General features: G+C 44.9%; 1 protein-coding gene across 2 annotated transcripts in view; it reads left to right on the top strand.

Moving 5' to 3' along the window:
• The window catches only part of LOC121283853 (protein O-glucosyltransferase 2-like), a 131593-nt gene that overhangs the window by 93826 nt on the left and 16612 nt on the right, over window positions 1–21155 (top strand). For both annotated transcript variants that reach the window (XM_041198646.1, XM_041198648.1), the window contains exon 9: window positions 4679–4783. In XM_041198646.1, coding sequence (XP_041054580.1) covers window positions 4679–4783 — 105 coding nt within the window. The remainder of the gene's footprint in view (window positions 1–4678; window positions 4784–21155) is intronic.

Here is a 21155-nt window from a genome sequence, read left to right as displayed (position 1 = left end):
ATTCCCTTTCCTCAGAGCCAGCAGTCATTACTGCCCCCATGCCCACCTTGACCCTGCCCCCATCCACTAACTGAGCCAGCTGTCTAGTCCCGCTCTGTGATACCCCCTGCATGAAACCTTTACCTTTTTATTCATTCATGGGATGTGTGTTGCTGGCTACTCCATCATTTATTGCCTATCTCTGATTGCCCTTGAGAAGGTGGTGGTGGTGAGCCACCTTCTTGAACCGCTGCAGTCCATGTGGTGTAGGTACACCCACAGTGCTGTTAGGCAGGGAGTTCTAGGATTTTTACTTAGTGACAATGAAGGAACAGCAATATATTTCTCCTGGCCTTGTCAGAGGTGACAGGGTTGAGTTTGCCGTTGTCATTTCCACTGCCTAGGTTGATGTCAGGTGGTCCATCCACTTTCATTCCTTATTGACTTTCTAGTGATTTGATACAACTGAGTCGCTTGCTAAGTCATTTCAAAGGGCATTTAAAAGTCAACCACATTATTGTGGAACTGGAGTCACATATAGGCCACACCAGGTAAGGGCGGTGAACCAGATGGGTTTTTACGACAATCAACAACAGTTTCATGATCATCATTAGATTTTTAATTCCAGATATTTATTGAGTTCTAATTCTAGCATCTGCCATGGTGGAATTCGAACCCGGGTCCTCAGAGCATTACACTGGGTCTCTGGATTACTAGTTCAATGACAATACTACTACACCACTGTCTACCTACCAGACTCTCACCCTGGATCTGCTACCCTACCGACTTCCACTGCCTCCTCTGACTGTGACTATTGCCTCCTATTACCAGTCCCCTGAGTTCCCCCCCACCCCCAGGACCCCACCATTGGCACCACCAACCCTGCCTGCTAAGACACTTCCCCCCCCCCCCCCGCCACTTCCCAAGGCACTCTCTCCCCCGCTTCCCCAGCCTGCCTCCCCTGTCCAGCCTCTGCTCCACCCTTCCTTCCAACCCCTCACTTCCAGCCTTTGCCTGCCTTCTCTGTCCAGCCATGGCACAACTTTTGCTACCAGCATTCGATAGGAGTGAACATAAGAAATAGGAGCAGGAGTAGGTATTTCAGCCCCTCGAGTCTGCCCCGCCATTCATTACAATCATGGCTGATCTCATTTCAGCCTCAACTTCAATTTCCCGCCCTCTCCCCATAATCTTTCAACCCATTACTAATTAAAAATCTGTCTATCTCCTCCTTAAATTTATTCAGCGTCCCGACATCCACTGCACTCTGAGGTAGTGAATTCCACAGATTTAAGACCCTTTGAGAAAAGTAATTCCTCCTCATCTCTAATTTAAATCTACCACCCCTTAGCCTAAAACTATGGCCTCTCGTTCTAGAATGCCCCACAAGGGGAAAGATCCACTCCACATCTACTTTGTCTATCCCCTTTAGCATCTTATATACCTCAATTAGATCTCCTCTCACCCTTCTAAACTCCAGCGAGTATAGGCCTAAACTGCTCAATCTCTCCTCATAAGTCAAGACCCGCATCTCTGGAATCAAACTAGTGAAGTTATGTGAGGTCCCCAAGAAGGCAAAAGCAACATCTACTGACCTCAAAGCTGTGGAAGAGGTGAAGCTTGCCAGCTGCATGCCACTTATAAACAGTCATAAAACTTAACATTCTAAATTCTCACTGGTGGGAACTTAATTTGGAGGGTGAACTTAACTCTGGCGAGGTGGCTTTTTAATGAGCATGCATGAGATGCAAATGGGTTCCTAACATTGCTCATCGGGAAGCCTTTAACCCGCTTTGAAAGCCAGAAGAACAAAATTTATACTGTTTTTCCTGCCATCGGGAAACAGATTTTTTGCCTCCTGCCAAATTAAGTGCCCCTGCCCGCCATATTCTGGCTGCTGGCAGGACCAGAAGATTCTGCCCAACATTTTTTTTAAATAAGGGACAATCTCCAGCATAAGAAATAAAAAAGACATTATATAAAGTATGATGCAAGGTAATAAATTGTAATTTTGAGTGGATTCCATGGCACACTTACTTTTCTTTTTAAAAATGATTGTGTAAGAAAGAACTTGTATTTATGTAGGATCTCAGGATGTCCCAAATGCTTCACATCCATTAAGTTGGTTTTTGAAGTGGAAACACTGTTATATGGGTTAATGTTGCATCCAGATTGTGTACAACCACAAGCAAAATATAAAATAGCTGATTCATTTTTCTTGTTAATGTTGTTGGATGAGGATGGAATGTTCACCACATCATTGGGTGAATTACCTGCTCTTTTTAAAAATAATGTTATGGGATACATCATTCCTTGTCTCCTCCACCCTGACATTGAATAATAAGTGCAAGAAGCTCAAAGACTTTGTCACTAAAATTGAGACCATTAATCAACTGCCTCTGCCGCTTCCCTCCTTTCCCTTGGCCCACCAAACCAAATTTCCTCTAAAGTTCCCAAATGCCCTAACCTTGAATCCTCATCATTCTCTGGTTTCACTCTCTCTCCCAATGTCCTCTCCGAGCTTATTTTGTCCATGAGACCCAACACCAATTCCTTGATCCTCAATCTTTCATTTTGACCAATCATAGCTAATAGTCACTTTAGATACACTGAAGGATGCCAGCCTATTGAGGTGTGTTATTATATGCCGTGCATCATAGCCAAGTTATCAAAATCACATCCTTGCTGGCAGTGCCCATAATTTCTCCTTTCATCAGATCATCACAGAGAATTACACCAGTTGTAAAGTATGAAAGTAGCACTTGAAGAAGTAGGTGCAGCACAGAAACAGATATAAAAACAAAAAAACTGCGGATGCTGGAAATCCAAAACAAAAACAGAATTACCTGGAAAAACTCAGCAGGTCTGGCAGCATCGGCGGAGAAGAAAAGAGTTGACGTTTCGAAACAGATATATTCATTACATGAACTGAAAATGCGATTACTTAACTTTGTTTCAATACAGCCAACAAAATAAATATTATTTCTAAAGTGGTGGGAAAAATATAAAATAGCCTAAAAAGAGATGCACATAGACAATTAATGCAATTAACAACAATTTTTTGAGCATCAACATGATTTTTTGTGGTCAAGTGCTCATGTCACTCGTCATCTGAACATGAGAGGCAGATCTTTGGTTATATTAGAAAGACTAATACACTTTTCGCAGAAGAATAATTTGTAATGTGGGGAAAACTAATGATTCTTTTCACCCTGGAGTTGTCATATCTGTTAAAAATGATTTACCTCTGCAGATGTTGCTGTTGCCTTGTGTTAACATGGATACCTGAAAATAGTGCCTGTGGCTTCCGCGATTCACCAGTGCACAGTAGTCTTACTGACCCCTGAAATTTTTTGAGGGTGACCAGAAGGAGTCACTGTCATGAATAGTTAAAGCAATCATGACTAACTTCCAGTAGCAATGTTGTTGTACTACTCCTGGGTAGCGGTAGCTTTGCTACCAGATGACATATTGAAGGATGGTCACCTTATTGAGGGACATCAGTATATGCCCTACATTTGTAGTACCTACATCACACTGTATCTTAGTGGAATGACTTGCGTTTCCTGAATCATTATGAACTCTCCTGTAGTTCCTGCTATTCTACCTTCCCCATCCCCAAAGTCTTTCAGTTTTATGAGAACTGCATATCCATGTTAGTTTTCAGCAGAAAAAGTGCTCCAAAATCCTTCAGGACAAGTCAAAAGAGGCAACAGACAGCATGTACAAAGTGGAAAGAGCTGAACATGTGAGTTGTGTTTTAACTCTTAGATTGCCTGTAAGTCCAGGGAAATTTCTGTCACTAAATTAAGTAATTTTGCAACATTTCAGCTTATCCATTGTGACACTAAAATGGCTCATCACTATTATGGTGATAAAACTCCCAATACCACATATAGCTTTAGTACTACAGTATGAATCTTGTAGAACTAAAATAATTAAAAGCTATTAAGAGAAAATTACACTTCACTATGTCTATATAATATTATGCAGCTTTACTTGGCTAATGGCACATATTTTCCAGTTTTGAAGAATTTCAACTCGCTCCTCCCATTTTGGGGACTAGATCTTTCTTTGGAGCTTGAGAACGACTAAACTGCTCTAAATTTTTATGTGACAAAAGGTACCTGTAGTGGTACAATGTGAGGTTAAATATACAGCATAGAAAGCAATAAAGCTTCAACATAATAGTTGAATTTTATAGGTCTTTTCTCCCTGGTCAACTGAAGTTAGTAATGCAGATAAAGACAGTGCAGACGTTCAGCGTTCCCAGCTGCTGGGATACATATTCAAACTCTGTAGAACACCAAGTGGGAAAAGAATAGGAAATTGAGATTAGAGTTGATTACACCAGCTTGATGAGCTGGGTGGCTTTGCCCTGTGCCAAAATTTCTTTGGTGATTTCCTAATGCACATTACACCATTCTTAGTTAAGTGCCAATCAAAGGCCAAATATGCTGCATAGAGGAGGACAATATTGGAACGCAATCAATAGTGAGTAGCAACTGGGCCTTGACAAAATAGTTGGGTCAACTGATAATCCTATTTTTTTAAAGAATGCCTTATAACGTGAGGAAAATTAGAAAATATACTTAAATCGGACAGAATCGAAAAAACAGAATGTAAAATGGAAAACAAGTGCATCCACACTATCCTGTATTATATCAGTGATAAGCTACATGTTTGTGTTTTTAAACAGGAGTATGCTGATCTTCAGGTGAGTGAACCAAAGATAAGAGATGGTATGGAACTAGTGGATCAGCCAAAAGATGACCTTTTCCCTTGCATCTGTCATAGAACGAAGGTATAGTATAGATTTAAAACAAAGTTCTTTGAAGAGTCCTTTTACGAAAACACCCAAGTCTCTCTGAACAATTAAATGTTTCATGCCTTCTAAAAAAAATCTGCTTTTTTATTTTTAGTACCAAAATCACTAACCTCATACTTCCCACATTGTATTCCATCTGACACCTTGTCGCCACTCACTTAACCTGTCTGTATCTCTTTGCAATCTCATTGTGTCCTCCTCACAACTTACATTCCCACCTAGCTTTGTATCATCAGCAAACTTTGATACATTATCCTTGGTCTCTTCATCTGAGTCATTAATATAAATTGTAAGTGACTGAGGCCCCAGCACTGACCCTTGCACCACTTCACTGGCTATTGCCTGCCAACTTCAAAATGCCCTGTTTATTCCTACTCTGCTTCCTGCCCATTGACCAATCCTTCATCCCTGTTAATATATTACCCCCAACTCCATGAGCCATTTGTCAAAGCTTCCGGCTTCCAGATCGTCGGACACAGGATGTACGACCAAGTTGTGCGTCGGGACCTTGTGAAAGCCTTGACACACGGACTTACATGTGAATTGCCCGGGAAGTTTAAACTCCATGGGACCCTCTGCGAATGTCTCCAACTCTGAATTAAAATTAGGGACTTTAGACAATTCCACGGTAGTTATCCATGAAATGCTGGGTAGCTTTAAACCTAATCTTAACACCTGATTAACTCCACAACTGACCCCCCCCAAATCACCCCCTGAATCCCCCCTCCACCCAAGACTACACCCTCCCAGACCATCCGATGAGCTGCCAACCACCCAACTAGCCCTCCTACCTGACCAACTCCCCCCACCCCCCAACCCAATCACCACACAACTAACCCCCATGATCCAACCAAACTACCCCTACACCTGATCCGACTACTCCCATCACCCTTCCCCACCACCAACTCATCCTACCACCTGAATGTCCTCTTACCCCAGCTGTCCCTTGGACCCAATCTGATTACACCCTTAGCACGACTTAGCCCCCTGACCACCCGACAACCTTCCCTAACCCAATCCGAATACCCACGACCCTCCAACTACCCACCTGACCTGACTAGCCTCCCGACCCAACATGACTACTACCTCGACCTGACCCCACTACCCTCTGACTCTGTCTACCCACCTCACCCACTTACTCACCTCACCCACTTACCCACCTCACCCACCTCACCCATTTACCCATTCACCCACTACCCACCTATCTACTTAACCGCCTCACCCACTGACCCACCTCAACCACTTATCCAGCTCAGTCCCTTACCCGCCTCACCCTCCTACTCATTTATCCACTTCATCTGCCTCAACATCTTACCTACCTCATCCACCTACCCCCTATCCACTTACCCACCTCACCCATAGAGTCATAGTTATAGAGTCATAGAGGTCTACAGCACAGAAAAAGGCCCTTCGGCCCATCGAGTCAGCGCTAGTCAAACAAGTACCTAACTATTCTAATCCCATTTTCCAGCACTAGGACCATAGCCTTGTATGCCATGGCATCGCAAGTGCACATCCAAATGTTATGAGGGTTTCTGCCTCTACCACCCTTTCAGGCAGTGAATTCCAGATTCCCACCACCCTCTGGATGAGAAAACTCTTCCTCACACCCCCTCTAAACCTCCTGCCCCTTATCTTAAATCCATGCCCCCTGGTTATTGATCCCTCCACCAAGGGGAAAAGTTCCTTCCTGTCTACCCTATCTATGCCCCTCATAATTTTGTACACCTCAATCATGTCCCCCCTCAATCTCCTCTGCTCCATGGAAAATAACTCCAGTATATCCAATCTCTCCTCATAACTAAAACTCACCAGCCCAGGTAACATCTTGGTAAATCTCTGCACTTTCTCTAGTGCAATCACATCCTTCCTATAATGTGGATTCCAGGACTGCATGCAGTACTCTAGCTGTGGCCTAACCAGTGTTTTATACAGTTCCTGCATAACCTCCCTGCTCTTATACTCTATGCCTCGGCTAGTAAAGGCAAGTATCCCATGTGCCTTCTTAACCACCTTCTCTACCTGTCCTGCTATCTTAAGGGACTGGTGGACATGCACACCAAGGTCCCTCTGATCCTCGGTACTTCCCAGGATCCTACCGTCCATGGTGTGTTCCCATGCCTTGTTTGTCCTGCCCAAATGCATCACCTCACATTTATCCCTATTAAATTCCATTTGCCATTTATCAGCCCATCTGACCAGCCTGTGTATATCCTCCTGTAATCTAAGGCTATCCTCCTCAATGTTTACTACGCCATCAATTTTCATGTCATCCGTGAACTTACTGATCAACCCTCTCATATTCAAGTCTATTCATTTATATATACCAAAAACAGCAAAGGACCCAACACCGATCCCTGTGGAACCCCACTGGACACAGGCATCCAGTCACAAAAACACCCCTCGACCATCACCCTCTGCTTCCTGCCACTCAGCCAATTCTGAATCCAATTTGCCAAACTGCTTTGGATCCCATGGGCTCTTACCTTTGTTATCAGTCTCCCATGCGGGACCTTATCAAAAGCCTTGCAGAAGTCCAAGTAGACTACGTCAAATACATTGCCCTCTCCTACACCTGGTCACCTTTTCGAAAAATTCAATCAAATTGGTCAGACATGACCTCCCCTTAACAAAACAAAACCCACTTACCCACCTACCCTCCTACCTGTCTAGCCACATTACCCATTTACCCATTCACTCACTCATCTATTCACTAACATTCAAATAGGACCATTAACGTTAGCATACCGCAGCTAATGCCATAAAAAGGGAATGTGCCCTGCCTTTCCGTGACTCTACTCCACTTCGACGGTGTTCACCAAATGACACTGCACTCCAAATGTCTATGGAATTGGACGCAGAAGGTCCCAGAAAAAAAGCGGAGTAGCGTTGAGTCAGGGGAATTTTCAATCGTAGCAATCCAACAATCATTACCGCTGCTTGGAAGATCTGGGCCATTATCTTGCTTAGTAACCTCATGTGACACCTTATCAAATGTCTTTTGTATTGCTGAAGAAATCTTTTTGTCTTGAACTCATCAGGACAATTCGCAAAAATACCTACAAGGGAAAACAACTATTTATACCGTCTGAGAAGAGATTGCTAATTGGCCGGCAAATGGCTTGGCCATGGAGAATGTACCAGTTGATGGTGACTGGTAGTTAACTGCCAGCATTGTTTGAACTTTAAACCAGGCAGCTTGACCCTGATTGATCAAGGCATTGCCCTGAGGAATGAGTCAGTGAATGTCTGTTACTTATTTTGTTTAGCTGAAACAGACACAATGTATCTACATGTTCCTTAGGTCTGCAAAGAACAGGGCCCTGTGCATTAATGTTTGTAGCTTCCAGTACACACAAATGTGCCACTTTGCGCACTGGACTGACAATCTTAAATTGTTTGTCAGCGTAATTCTTAGCACACTGAGGATTATCCCACTCCCCACAACCAGCTTATATTGCATCTCATTTGTATTTTTCCTTAGTTCTGATGAAGAGTCATACGGACTCGAAACGTTGACTGTATCCCTCTTCGCAGATGCTATCAGACTTGCTGAGTTTTCCCAGCTATTTTTGTTTTTGTTTCAGATTTCCAGCATCCACAGTATTTTGCTTTTTTATTTTTTAGCAAATGTTTTCCAATCACGGAATCACATCTTATGTTGGACTCTCTGTTTTGAGTTTTGCAAGCCCAGGCTGGTTGGGTTAGGTCTGTAGCTTGCCTGTTGCAAACAGTGGCTGGGACGTGCTGCTTGATACAATCCGCCAGTTTTTGGGACATATATTAATACACAGGGCCCCGTTCTTTGCAGGCAAAAAGAACATGTAGACACATTGCACCTGTTTCAGCTAAACAAAATAAGTGACAGCCATTCGCTGACGCATTCCTCAGGCAATGCCTTGACCAATCAAGGTCACGCTGCCTGATTTTCTTTCTCTCTCCTTTCTTGATCAGTGATGTTACATTTGCTAACTTCCAATCCACTGAGACCTTTCTAGAATCTGGGCAATTTTAGAAAATCATAACCAATGTATCAATCATTGTTGCAGCTATTACCATTTTTAGAATCCTTGGAGGTAGGCCATCAGCTGCTAAGGATTTGATGCCTTTTAGCCCCTTAAATTTCTCTAATATTATTTGTGTGCTGACCATTACTTTAAGCTCCTCACTCTTATTAGCCCTCTCGGATTTCCCTCTATTCTTGGTATGTAATTTGTTTCTTCTACTGTGAAGACAGGCACAAAATATTTATTCAACATCTCTGCTATTTTCTCATTCCCCATGACAATTTTGCTTATCTCTCCCTCTAAGGGATCAACATTTACTTTAGCTACTCTTTTTTATATATTTGTAAAAGCTCTTGCTACCTGCTTTTATATTCCTAACCAGTTTATTCTCATGGAATCATAGAATGTTTACATAGAACGTCACTTAGCCTGTCATGTCTGTGCCAGCTCTCTGCAAGAGCAACTTCAGTTAGTCCCACTTCCCCAAATTTTCCTTGTAGTCCTGCAACCCTTTTCTCTTCCTATCAATATCCAGTTCTCTTTTAAATTTCACGATTGAATCTGCCTCCACCACACTCTCAGGTAGTACATTCTGGATCCTAACCACTCACTGCATAAAACGGTTTTGCCTCATATCACTTTTGCTTCTTATGCCATTCACAAGAATTCAGTATTTTCTGGTCCTTGACTCTTCCACCAATGGAAACAGTTTCTCCCTATCTACTCTAACCAGTCACCTCATGATTTTGAACGTCTCTGTCAAATGTTATCTCAACCTTCTCTTTTCTAAGCTTCTCCAATCTGTCCACATAACTGAAGTCCCTTATTTTTGGAACTGTAGTAATTGTAGCTTTAAGGAATATAGTGACTGTAGCTTTAAAACTTATTGTGTTGTATAGTATCAAGTGACAGTGTGAATGAATCAGCTCTAAGCATGGGGAACCTTAGAGTGGGAATTTTTCTTCTAGTTGTGGAGCTTGGTGGAAGCATGTGACTGCTGCTGCAGCCTGTAAATAAAGTTTGATGTTTCTAATGAGAAACCTATCTGGAAAATCAAGTCCATAACAAATTGGTGACGACGATAAATCGGGTCCAGCATTGTTCCTCACACAGCAACCATGAGTATCTTGTTTAAACAGAAGAAAAGGAGGATTTATTCACCGGATATGCCACATTTTGGCAGAATTGACCCCTTCGAACCATCCACAGAGGATTGGTGTCAATATGTAGAATGCCTTGGGTTCTATTTCCAGACAAACAAAATAATGAGGGAGGAAAAGAGGAGAGCAATTCTCCTAAGTGTTTGAGGGAGTAAAACCTATAATTTAATCTGAAGTTTGATAGCCCTGAATGCTACCGATCCAAAGACCTTCAGTGAATTGGTAGACTTCATTAAGGGATACTTTCAACCCAAATCCTCAGTCATCATGCAGAAGCTCAGATTTAATTCGAAGGTTAGAGCCCCAGGGGAGACCATTGCTACATACGTGGCAAAATTGAAACAACTGACTGAACACTGATTTCGGAGAGACCCTAAACGATATGCTCAGGGATCATTTAGTCTGTGGTGTGCAAGATGATGCCATTCAACGATAATTATTAGCCGAAATAAACCTTGATTTTAAAAAGGCATTGGAAATAGTGCTCGTGATGAAAAGCGCAGGCTATATAAGTTGCACAAAATGGCACCGTTTTCTAGTTGGGGCGGGAACGGACAGTTCAGTGTGGCGGGAAAAGTCGGGACTCTGCTGTGAAGCAGGAGACAGCCCCCGCTACCCAAAAATTTAAAATAAAAACAGGAAACAGCTCAGTAGCAAATCTGAAAATGAATTGTTATTGATGTGGAAGCAATCATATTCCTGAAATTTGCCATTTTAAAGAGGTGGAGTGCCATTTTTGCATATAAGAGTGTACATACTGAAGCATTGTAAAGCAAGATTGAGACAGACTCCCAGGTAGCAAACTAAGTTAATCGAAGTACTTAATGTTGATGAACCAGAAACCACCAATTGTGATATTTACTCCCTATTTAATGTAAAAGTAGGGAAGACAGAGCCAATCACTGTTACTTTGCAGGTAAAAAGAAAACCTTTAACAATGGAAGTGGACACTGGTGCTTCAACCACTGTAGTGGGAGAGGACACCCTTAAACATTTAAACAAGTGTACTTAACAATTGAATTTGGAACAGTCTTCAGCCAAATTGAAAACTTACACTCGCAAAGCTATCCAACTGAAGGGTATTACCACTGTACCTGTTTATTATAAGCACCAAACAGCACAACTCCCGAGGATAGTAGTAGAAGGCAAAGGACCGAGCCTTCTAGGTCACAATTGATTGAGGAAATTAACCTTGATTGGCCAGTTAGATTTCAAAAGAAAGCAGTAAGAGTTCCTGAGTTGGGAAAGGAACAAGGCAAGGTACTTCAGAATGAGCCTGGAGAGTCCAAGGGCCACAAATGGATGCGAAAGGAGTGTGTAGCCATTCAGCAACCTGAGGGAATGAAGACTATCTTAAACAGCAGCGTAGAAGAACAGCAGAAGAGACTCAAGAAGACTCTGCTGAATTACAGGATTCAAGATGAAGCAAGTGAGTTCCACAAAGAAAAGGAAAACCTGTTGAAAGACCTTCACACACTACAAAGATCCTTCAGGTCAAAGTTTGTACCTCTGGAAAATTACAAAGAGAAGCAGAAATAATTTAACATTACTCTGAACAAATTGAAGAACCGGTTGTCAGAGAAGATGCAGCATTGTTCAAGGTTCCAGGAGGAAGCCAACAGATACAAGGAGACACAAGAGCTAAAGAATCAGCTGTGTGAAACTAAAGAGCATTGGAAGGAAAAGTTGTGGAACTTTCCAAAATGCCAGTAGGTGATGAAGCCATGGGTAACTCAACCCCTGACCAGAACCAAATTGAGATTTTGCCAGAGAGAAATCTGGCTGACTGTGAAGTCAAAATGAAGGATGAGGCTAAACTCTGGTAGACAGAAGACAAGATGGAAGATGATTCAGAAAAAACAATGAACAACCCCTCCACACTACTACAGTTTCAGCACCTTCAGAGTTACTTATGAAGTGGCATCTTTGAATGAGATTGAGCCTGGAACTTACCAACTTGGAGGGGAAGGTGGAGAAAAATCAAGGGAATTATAAAACGACTCATGATTTGCATAGTCGTGAATGAGAATTTAATGTTGGTGAAGCAGTATATTTATGAAACTTAGGTGGTGGTTCGAGTTGATTACCTGGTGTAATAGTTTCTGTGACTGGACCCTTGTCATATCACGTAGAAGTGGAGGGCCAGATCACCCGCAAGCACATGGATCATTTGAGAAGAGGAGAGATACCCCAACAAAATGATGTTCCACCTGTAACCATTGTAGCACCTGTGGTCCCTGTTGCAATTGTTCACCAAGGATAGGCACACCAGATGTCTCTGTAGGAGTAGATAACACTGAACTGCTTGTGCCTAAATGCGTTGGAAGCAGTTCAGCGAAGGTTTACCAGACTAATACCTGGAATGGGTGGGTCATCTTATGAGGAAAGGTTGGACAGACTAGGCTTGTATCTGCTGAAGTTTGGAAGAGTAAGAGGCAACTTGATTGAAACATATAAGATCCTGAGGGCATTGACAGGGTGGATATGGAGAGGGCGTTGACAGGGTGGATGTGGAGAGGATGTTTCCCCTTGTGGAAGAATCTAGAACTAGGGATCACTGTTTAAAAATAAAGGGTCACCCATTTAAAACAGTGATGAGGTGAAATTTTTTCCCTCAGAGGGTCATGAGTCTTTGGAACTCTTTTCCTGAAAGGAAGCAGAGTCTTTGAATATTTTTTAGGCATAGGTGGATAGATTCTTAGTAAGCAAGGGGTGGTAGGTTATCGGGGTAGGTGGAATGCAGATTTCAGGTTACTATCAAGCAGCTATGATCTTATTAAATGGCAGAGCAGGCTCGAGGGGCTGAATGGCCTACTTCTGCTCCTTGTTCATATGTTTGTAAAGAGGTACCTGATGTTGCTGAGGTTCCAGATAATGTGGATCCTGTAAGAGATTGGAAAGTCATGGAGCTACGAAGTTCCACCTGGATCAGAAAACTACCTGAGAGACTGAATTTATAATTCCATGACCCATGTATATATTTGTGATGTCCTGAAGATAGATTGTTCTTATAAATACAAACTATGCAAAACAATTTAAAGAGGGAGGAATGTGGTAATTGTAGCTTTAAGCAATGTAGTGACTGTAGCTTTAAGACTCGTTGTGTTGTATGGTATCATGTGACAGTGTGGACGAATCAGCTGCAAGTGCAGGAATCTTAGAGTGTGAGTTCTTCTTCTCGTTGTGGAGCTTGATGGAAGCATGTGACTTCTACTGCAGCCTGTAAATAAAGTTCGATGTTTCTAATGAGAAACCTGTCTAGAAAATCTAGTCCATAACCCGAAACCATTCTCATTTCTATTCTTTTCTTTTATCAGCTTTTTGGTTACCCTTTTCTGGTTTCTAAAACACTCCCAATCCTCAGGCTTACTACTTCTCTTCGCAGCATTATAAGCCTCTTTTTTTAATCTAATGCTATTCTTAACTTAGCTAATACACCACAGGTAGATCTTTCTCACTGAGTCATCTTCTGGACTACATTTGCCAAATTAATTTGTCTAGATTATATGAAGATTAAAGTCCCCCATTATTGTTGCGTTGCTTTTGTTACAAACACCAATTATTTCTTGTTTAATGTCTGTCCCACAGTAGAATTACTGATAGAGGGCCTATAAACTACTCCCACCGGCACTTCCTGATCCTTGCTATTCCTAACCTCCAACCATACTGATTCTGCTTCCAGATCTCCTGAGACATGATCAGGCTGAATTTTCACCCCCATATGGGGGCAAGTATGTCGGCAGGCAGGTGGGAATTGCTGGCTGGTTTACTAGTACCATCTTGCCCCTGAGCCATTTTCCTGGAGGCAGCATGGATTTACAAGAGCTTTCTGCAAGCGGCAGGTAGCCAATTGAGTTAAGTTAATAGCCTATTACAGCCAATTATCAGAAGCTGATGAGGAGTCAGGGCGAAGACAGCTGCCTGGAGGCAGCCACCTTGTAGAGAATGGGGGGCCACCCATCGAGGCAGGCTTTGAGGCTTCCCCACCTAACTGGCCACAACTGCAACCACAGGCCAATCTGTAGAGGTGGTCCCCGTTCCTGTTAAACTCTCTGTTCCTTCCTGTCTCATTCTGCTTAGTTTTATCCAAATCGCCACACTGTTCTACTGTCTTGACTTTTCTTTTTAGATTTCTTAATTTCCCTTCAGCTGATTCCCCTGCCCACCCGCAGTTGATCTCAACTCAGTTTTAGTTGAGCTCATTCCCACAGAATAGCTCATTCCCCAGTACTGATGTCAGTATCCCATGAATCAAAACCCCTTCTTCCCACACCACTCTCTGAGCCACACGTTTAGTTTTCTAATCTGCTTGACCCTTTGCCAATTTGCATGTGGCTCAGGTAGTAATCTGGAGACTATTACTCTTGAGGTTCTTATTAATTTAGAACCCAATACCTCAAACCCCTTAGACGGAACCTCAGTCTTAGTTCTACCTTCATTGGTTCCTGCATGGACCACGACAACCAGATCCTCCCCCTCCCACTCCAAGCACCTCTCCAGCCATGAGTAGATGTCTAAACCTGACTTAAGGCATTCAATACAACCTTCGGAACTCCCCATCTTAGCTACAAATAACTGTTTCTATTCTCTTGACGATGCTTTCCCCTACCACCTCTATATTCTGTTTCACTCCTCCTCCTTGAATGGCATCCTGCATCATGGTGCCATGGTCAGTTTGCCCATCCTCCCTGAAGACCCCTTTATCATCCACACAAGTCGTAAGTACCTTATACCTGTTGGACAAAAAAAAGGGCCGAGGCTCCTCCGTTACTACATCCTGGATCCCCATATCTGCCTGACTTGCAGTCACATCTTCCTGTGCCCTTACTTTGATCACTTCTAAATTTCTATTTAACCTAAGAGGAGTGACTGCCTCCTGGAACAAAGAATCCAGAGAACTCTCCTCCTCTCTGTTGCCCTGCAATTTCTGCAGCTCAGATTCCAGCTCAACAATTTGGAGCTGAAGGTGCTCAAGTGACAGACACTTAGCACATAAATAGTTGTCCTTAATCATAATGCTGTCCAGAAACTCCCACATGCTGCAGATATGACACATCACCTACTCCTCCATGTCTATCTAAACTGGCTATTTATTTAATTAGTGTTAAAATTATTTCTCAATTGATTATTTTAGTAGATTATTTTATCTATTAATTTAATAAAATGAGTAAATTACAGGTTCTGAAATCTGAGATTGACAAACCTCACCAGCTTAAAGAGCAAAATTAAAATTTCCAATATTCTCCAACCTATTGGATATCTGCTGCTCTGTGACATCATTCCTTGACTTGGTTTGATATTGAAGTCCAGCCTCCCAGCTTCCTCCCCAGCCCCCTCTACGGTTCCCCCAGCTCCCTCGCTTGTGCCCCAGCTCCTTCTCCAGCCCCCAGCTCCCTATTCAGCTTCACAGCTCCCCCTCAAGAAGCCCAGTGCCCTCTCCAGCCCCAGCTCCTGCTCGGTTCCAGCTTCCAACTCTCCTTCCAGTTCCCCAGCTTCCTTTCCAGCCCCCCAGCTTCCTTTCCAGCCCCCCAGCTTCCTTTCCAGACCCCCAGCTCCCTTTTCAGCCCCCAGCTTCCTCTTCAGGCTGCAGCTCCCTCTCCTGCCACCCAGTACCCTGTTCATTCCCCGAGATCCCCCTCAAACCCTGCAGCTCTCTCTCCAACCCCCCAGTTCCCTCTCTTGCCACCCAGCTCCCTCTCCTGCCACCCAGCTCTCTCTCCAACACCCCCCCAGCTCTCTCCTGCCACCTAGCTCCCTCTCCTGCTACCCAGCTCTTTCTCCAACCCCCCAGCTCTCTCTCCAACCCCTGAGCTCCCTCTCCTGCAATCCAGCATTCCCTCCAGCCCCCAAGAGCCCCCTCAAACCCCGCAGCTCCCTCTCCTGCCACCCAGCTCCCTCTCCTGCCATCCAGCTCTCTCTCCAACCCCAGCTCTCTCTTCTGCACCCGAGCTTTCTCCTGCCACCCAGCTCCCTCTCCTGCTACTCAGCTCTCTCTCCAAGCCCCCAGCTCTCTCTCCTGCCATCCAGAACTCCCACCAGCCCCCCGGATCCCATCAAACCCCGCAGCGCTCTCTCAACCCCCCCAGCTCTCTCTCCAACCACCCAAGCTCCTTCTCCAATCCCCAAGCTCCCTCAACTGCCTCAGCTCATCCTCCAACCTCCAACTCCCTCTCCAACTTCCATCTCCCTCTCCAACCCTCATCTCCCTCTACAACACCTCAAGTCCTTGTCCCACACCCAAGCTCCCTCTGTGGCCCACAACTCCATCTCCAACCCCCAACTCCCCCTCCTGTCCCAAGGCTCCCTCTTCAGCCCCCCCTACTCCCTCTCTTGCCCCCAACTCTCCCTTCAGCCCCTAGGTCCCTCTCCTGCCCCCAGTTCTCTCTCTCCAGCGTCCCAGTTCCCTCTCAGCCCCCCAGTTCACCTTCAGCCCCCAGCTCCCTCTCCAACCCCCAACTCCCTCTCCAGCTCCTCAACACCGTATCCAGCCCCCAAAATCCCTCTTCAGCCCTCCAACTCCCTCCCCTGCCTCCAGTTCCCTTTCAGTCTGCCAATTCCCTCTCCAGCCCCCCAACTCTCTCTCCAGCTCCCTCTCCAGCCCCCCAACTCTCTCTGCAGCTCCATCTCCAGCCCCCCAACTCTCTCTCAAGCCCCCCAACTCTCTCTCCAGCTCCGTCTCCAGACTCCCAGGTCCCTCTCCAGTCCCCCAACTTCCTTCTCCAACCCACCACCCAGCTCACTATTCTGCTCCCAGCTCCCTCTCCAGTCCCCCAGTTCCTGCTCCAGCTCCCCAAACTCTTTCTCCAACCCCCAAGCTCCCTCAACTGCCTCAGCTCCTTCTGCTACCCACCCACCTCCCTCTCCAATGCCCCAGCTCCCCCTCCAACCCCCCCAGTTCCCCATCCAACCCCCAGCTCCGCTTTCAGTCCCCCCCAGCTCCTCTTCCAGTCCCTCCAGCTCCCCGTCCAGTCCCCCCAGCTCCCTCACCTACCCCCAGATCCCTCGCCAATCACATCTCTCTCTTCTGCTCCCACTCCAGCCACCCGCCCTCACCCCACCGCACACCCTCCAAATGCTCCAGGCCCCCCCCCCAAAGCTCCCTCTCAGCTCCCCAGCTCCCTTTCTGACCCCCCAGCTCCCTCTCCAGCCCCCAGCTCCCTTTCCAGCCCCCCAACTCTCTCTCCAGCCCCCCAGCTTCCTCTCCAGCCCCCCAGCTTCCTCTCCAACTCCCAGCCCCCTCTCCAGCCTCCCAACTCCGTCTCCAGCACTCCAACTCCCTCTCTAGCCCTCCAGCTCTCTCTCCTATCCCCAGCTCCCTCTCCTATCCCCAGCTCCCTCTCCAACCCCCCAACTCCCTCTCCAGCCCCCCAGCTCCCTTTCCAGCCCCCCCAGCTCCCTTTCCAGCCCCCCAGCTTCCTCTCCAGCCTCCCAGCCCCCTCTCCAGCCTCCCAACTCCCTCTCCAGCACTCCAACTCCCTCTCTAGCCCTCCAGCTCCCTCTCCAGCCCCCCAGCTCCCTCTCCAGCACCCCCCAGCTCCCTCTCCTAGCCTCAGCTCCCTCTCCTATCCGCAGCTCCCTCTCCAACCCCCAACTCCCTCTCCAGCCCCCCGAGCTCCCTCACCAACCCCCCAAGCTCCCTCTCCAACCCCCAAGCCCTTCTCCAACCCCCCCAGATCCTTCTCCAACCCCCAGCTCCATCTCCAGCCCCCTAACCCCCTCCAGATACCAAAGTATCTTGTACGCACAGTACAAACTTAAACTGAAAACTTGAGCAAGAGCCTGCCTCTAATTCCATGGCCAAAACCTTCTACTATTTCACCCTAGAAGATAAAGACAATCTGTTTATTTTCATAATTGACAAACTGCCATGACCTCAATCGCGCCCCCCCCCGCCCCCCAATTCTCCATCCCTTCCATCCTCATTTCTAATGCTTCCTCAACTCCAATGTTCATAAAATCGTGCAGACATAGGGGAGAATTTTCTCCCCGTCGGGGGATTTGAGCGGGCGGGCGCGCAGCTGATCCCCGCCCGCGATCGGTTGCACGCCACCATTTTATGTGGTTGGGCCAATTAAGGCACACCCAGTGTGATGCATACCCGGAAGCACTGAGCGCTCCCTGTGCGGGCAAGGGGAGTAGGCTGAGTTAGGGCCTGCGCTCTTTCGCGCATGTGTGCGAAAGAATGCCGAAATCTCCTTGAGGCACAGAGCTGCCTCAGGGAGATTAGTGTGATTTTCTAAAATTTTAATGAAGAAAAAAAAAATTTAAGACATGTCCCCGCTCTTGTGACAGTATCACATTAGCTGGGACATGTCAATGAATTTTATTTACAATTTTTATTAAACTTCAAAAACCTTCAAGAAACCTCATCCCACCCGTGGATGAGGTTTCACAATAAATGCGAAGGCCACCCGGGATCTTCACCTGCCCACCAACCTTAAGCTTGGACAGGCAGCTCAGTTAATTATTTTAATTAATTTTTAAATGGCCTTAATAGGCCTTTGCCAACTCCACTATGCGCCTGCTGAACTGAAGATCTGAATGAAGCGCAGTGACATCAGGATGCATGCCATATCACTCTGTTTCTTTCTCCTCCATCTCCCCCCAACTTTCTAACCTGTCTCTTCAGGTGATCCAGTATCTATTCACTCAATCTCCCCCCACTCAGCTCTTGACAAATCAAATGCCATTCCTTGCCTCATGCTAGCCAATACAGTAACTGGTTGAAAACCAAAATGCTGAGGATGCTGGAAATCTGAAATAAAAGCAGTACACACTGGGAATACTGAGCAGGTCAGGCTAGATCTGTGGAGATAGAAACAGAGTTATGTTTCAGATCAATGAATTTTCATCACAACTGGTTCTCTCTGCTTAAGCACCAGTCTCATCCTCTTTGAAGCCACTATGTTCATCTTCAGCTGACCCCCTTCCACAAGCCTTTATGTACTCCAAGTCCCATGACCACGATCACCTAGAAGGACAAGGGCAGCAGGCACATGGGAACGCCATCACCTGGCCATGTACCAACATGACTTGGAAATATATCACTGTACCTTCACTGTTGCTGGGTAAAAATCCTGGAACTTGCTCCATTTCAGCACTGTGGGTGTACCTACACCACATGGACTGCAGCAGTTCAAGAAGGCAGCTCACCACCACCTTCTCAAAGACCAGTGGGGATGGGAAAGAAATGCTGGCCTAGCCAGCGACGCTCACAACCCATCAATGAATCGAAAATAATTTATAGACACATGGCAGTAACTCCCCAAGGTTACTTCGACATCACTTCTCAGCTCCATTACTTCAACCACTGTGGACAAGCCACAAAGTTATCTGCAAGTTTCCCTTCAAGGAACTCACAATCTTGATTGGGATAAGTAACTGTCTTGTCACTGATGTTGAATCAAAAACCTGGAATTCCATACCCAACACAATTGTGAGAATGCCATGAGTACAGAGATGGCTGTGATCTAATAAGGTGAACCACTTCAGAGCAAATAGGGATATAGAAATAAAAGTGATAAAGGCATGTAAATATAGCTTTGCCAGTGTCACTCACAAAAACAAATCTAAAAAATCATTATACTCTGATTTCCTTCTGATTCCCAACAACTTTGGAAGATGTCTGCAACTGCTCCGATGGCATATTGTCCCGCCTTAACCCTCCATGGTTATAACATAGCCGTGCCATCTTCCAGTGGCTCTTCTGTGTTCCGCCTATATGGAGCAATTATATTCTTATCATTCCAACCTAGTTAGCTTATCTTTAACAAAACTTGTTCTCCTCACTTGAACCGCCAACTCTAATGGATTCTTACTTTACTAATTACCCGTCCCTGCTCCCTCATTTGATGGGGCCACTTATAAAAGCACAAGGTTGATTTCCATATGTATGCTAAAATAAAACTGGGCTGCAGCTCTTCACCACATCACTATATTCTAGGACTTCCTCTATGTTGTCAAATGCATGCCTGAAATCAAGTCCTTTTCCTCCATGTCCCTCTCTTACTGCTTACTGGGGGTACACCAGATGGTCTACTTCCACGGTGATCTCCTTGATGCAGAAACATGTTTCAAACTCCATTTTAGTAACTGCGATGACTGGTTATCTTTACCTCCATAACAAAAGCTGCCTCATCTCCATCACTGTAAATAAAATCAATATGCACACTTTTGTCATTTTTTTAATGCCCTCCTTGCCAGCCTCCTAAATTTCATCCTCCACAAACTCTAGTGTTATGGCATGGCTGATGGTAAATGCCGAGCTGCCCAAATCCCAGAGGGAAACTTGAAACAGTTGTTGGAATTTGTATGAGGAAAGGTTCTGAAATCAGGAAATGATGTCCCAGGCTACTCGTGATGATGTTATAGTAGACCAAACGTTTATTGAAGGAAAATAGAGAAAAAAACACAATTACACTTATACACAAGAATGTGTAAAACATTACTTTAAAACAGTTCGACAAGATCATAACTTAACTACCCCCAGAGCTAACCGTCCCCTTTTCAGCAACGATCCTTATAGATTCCAAAATATATAGAATTCCAGTAATTTTACCACGCAGTGCCTTTTTTCTCTTGGCGTGTCCTTTGAGGCTAACAGCACTGGGTCTTCAGGTCTGGCCATGTTCACACAGTCTTATGGGAGTTCTGACCAGCTATCCTGCTGTCACATAGGCTTCAGGATTTTCTTCCCTTTGACCTCTCTATTGTCTGAACCAATCTCTTTAGAAATTCTTTCATCTCAGACTTGATTAGATCCTCCTTTACTTTACTCTTAGGCTTTTTAAAAGAAAAACTATCTTTACCTTATTAACTGACACCTTTTACAACCTGCAGTTATCCCCCTTTGAATTAAAATAATTCAATTCAAAACCACTTCTGTCATTGCTTTATGTAAAACTCTGATTGAAGTTCCTCTTGGTTCATTAACATATCAAAACCCCTACTTACTGTTGGCTTTAGACCCTTGCAATCACTCTGGCTCTTACTCTAATTACCATATTTACAAACCTCCAACAGCCTGTCTTCCAGTACATAAGAAATATGACAGGGTTATTAGAAGAAAAATATTACAGTTTCTTGTTTTCTTGACACTAGTTTGCTTAAAATTTCATAAACTGATTTCACGTGCACTAAATCCCATGTACCCACCACACTGACCCTTTCTGATCTAGAATG

Source organism: Carcharodon carcharias, chromosome 11, assembly GCF_017639515.1.
Source record: "Carcharodon carcharias isolate sCarCar2 chromosome 11, sCarCar2.pri, whole genome shotgun sequence".
NCBI lineage: Eukaryota > Metazoa > Chordata > Chondrichthyes > Lamniformes > Lamnidae > Carcharodon > Carcharodon carcharias.
This window is presented reverse-complemented; position numbering and strand designations above follow the sequence as displayed.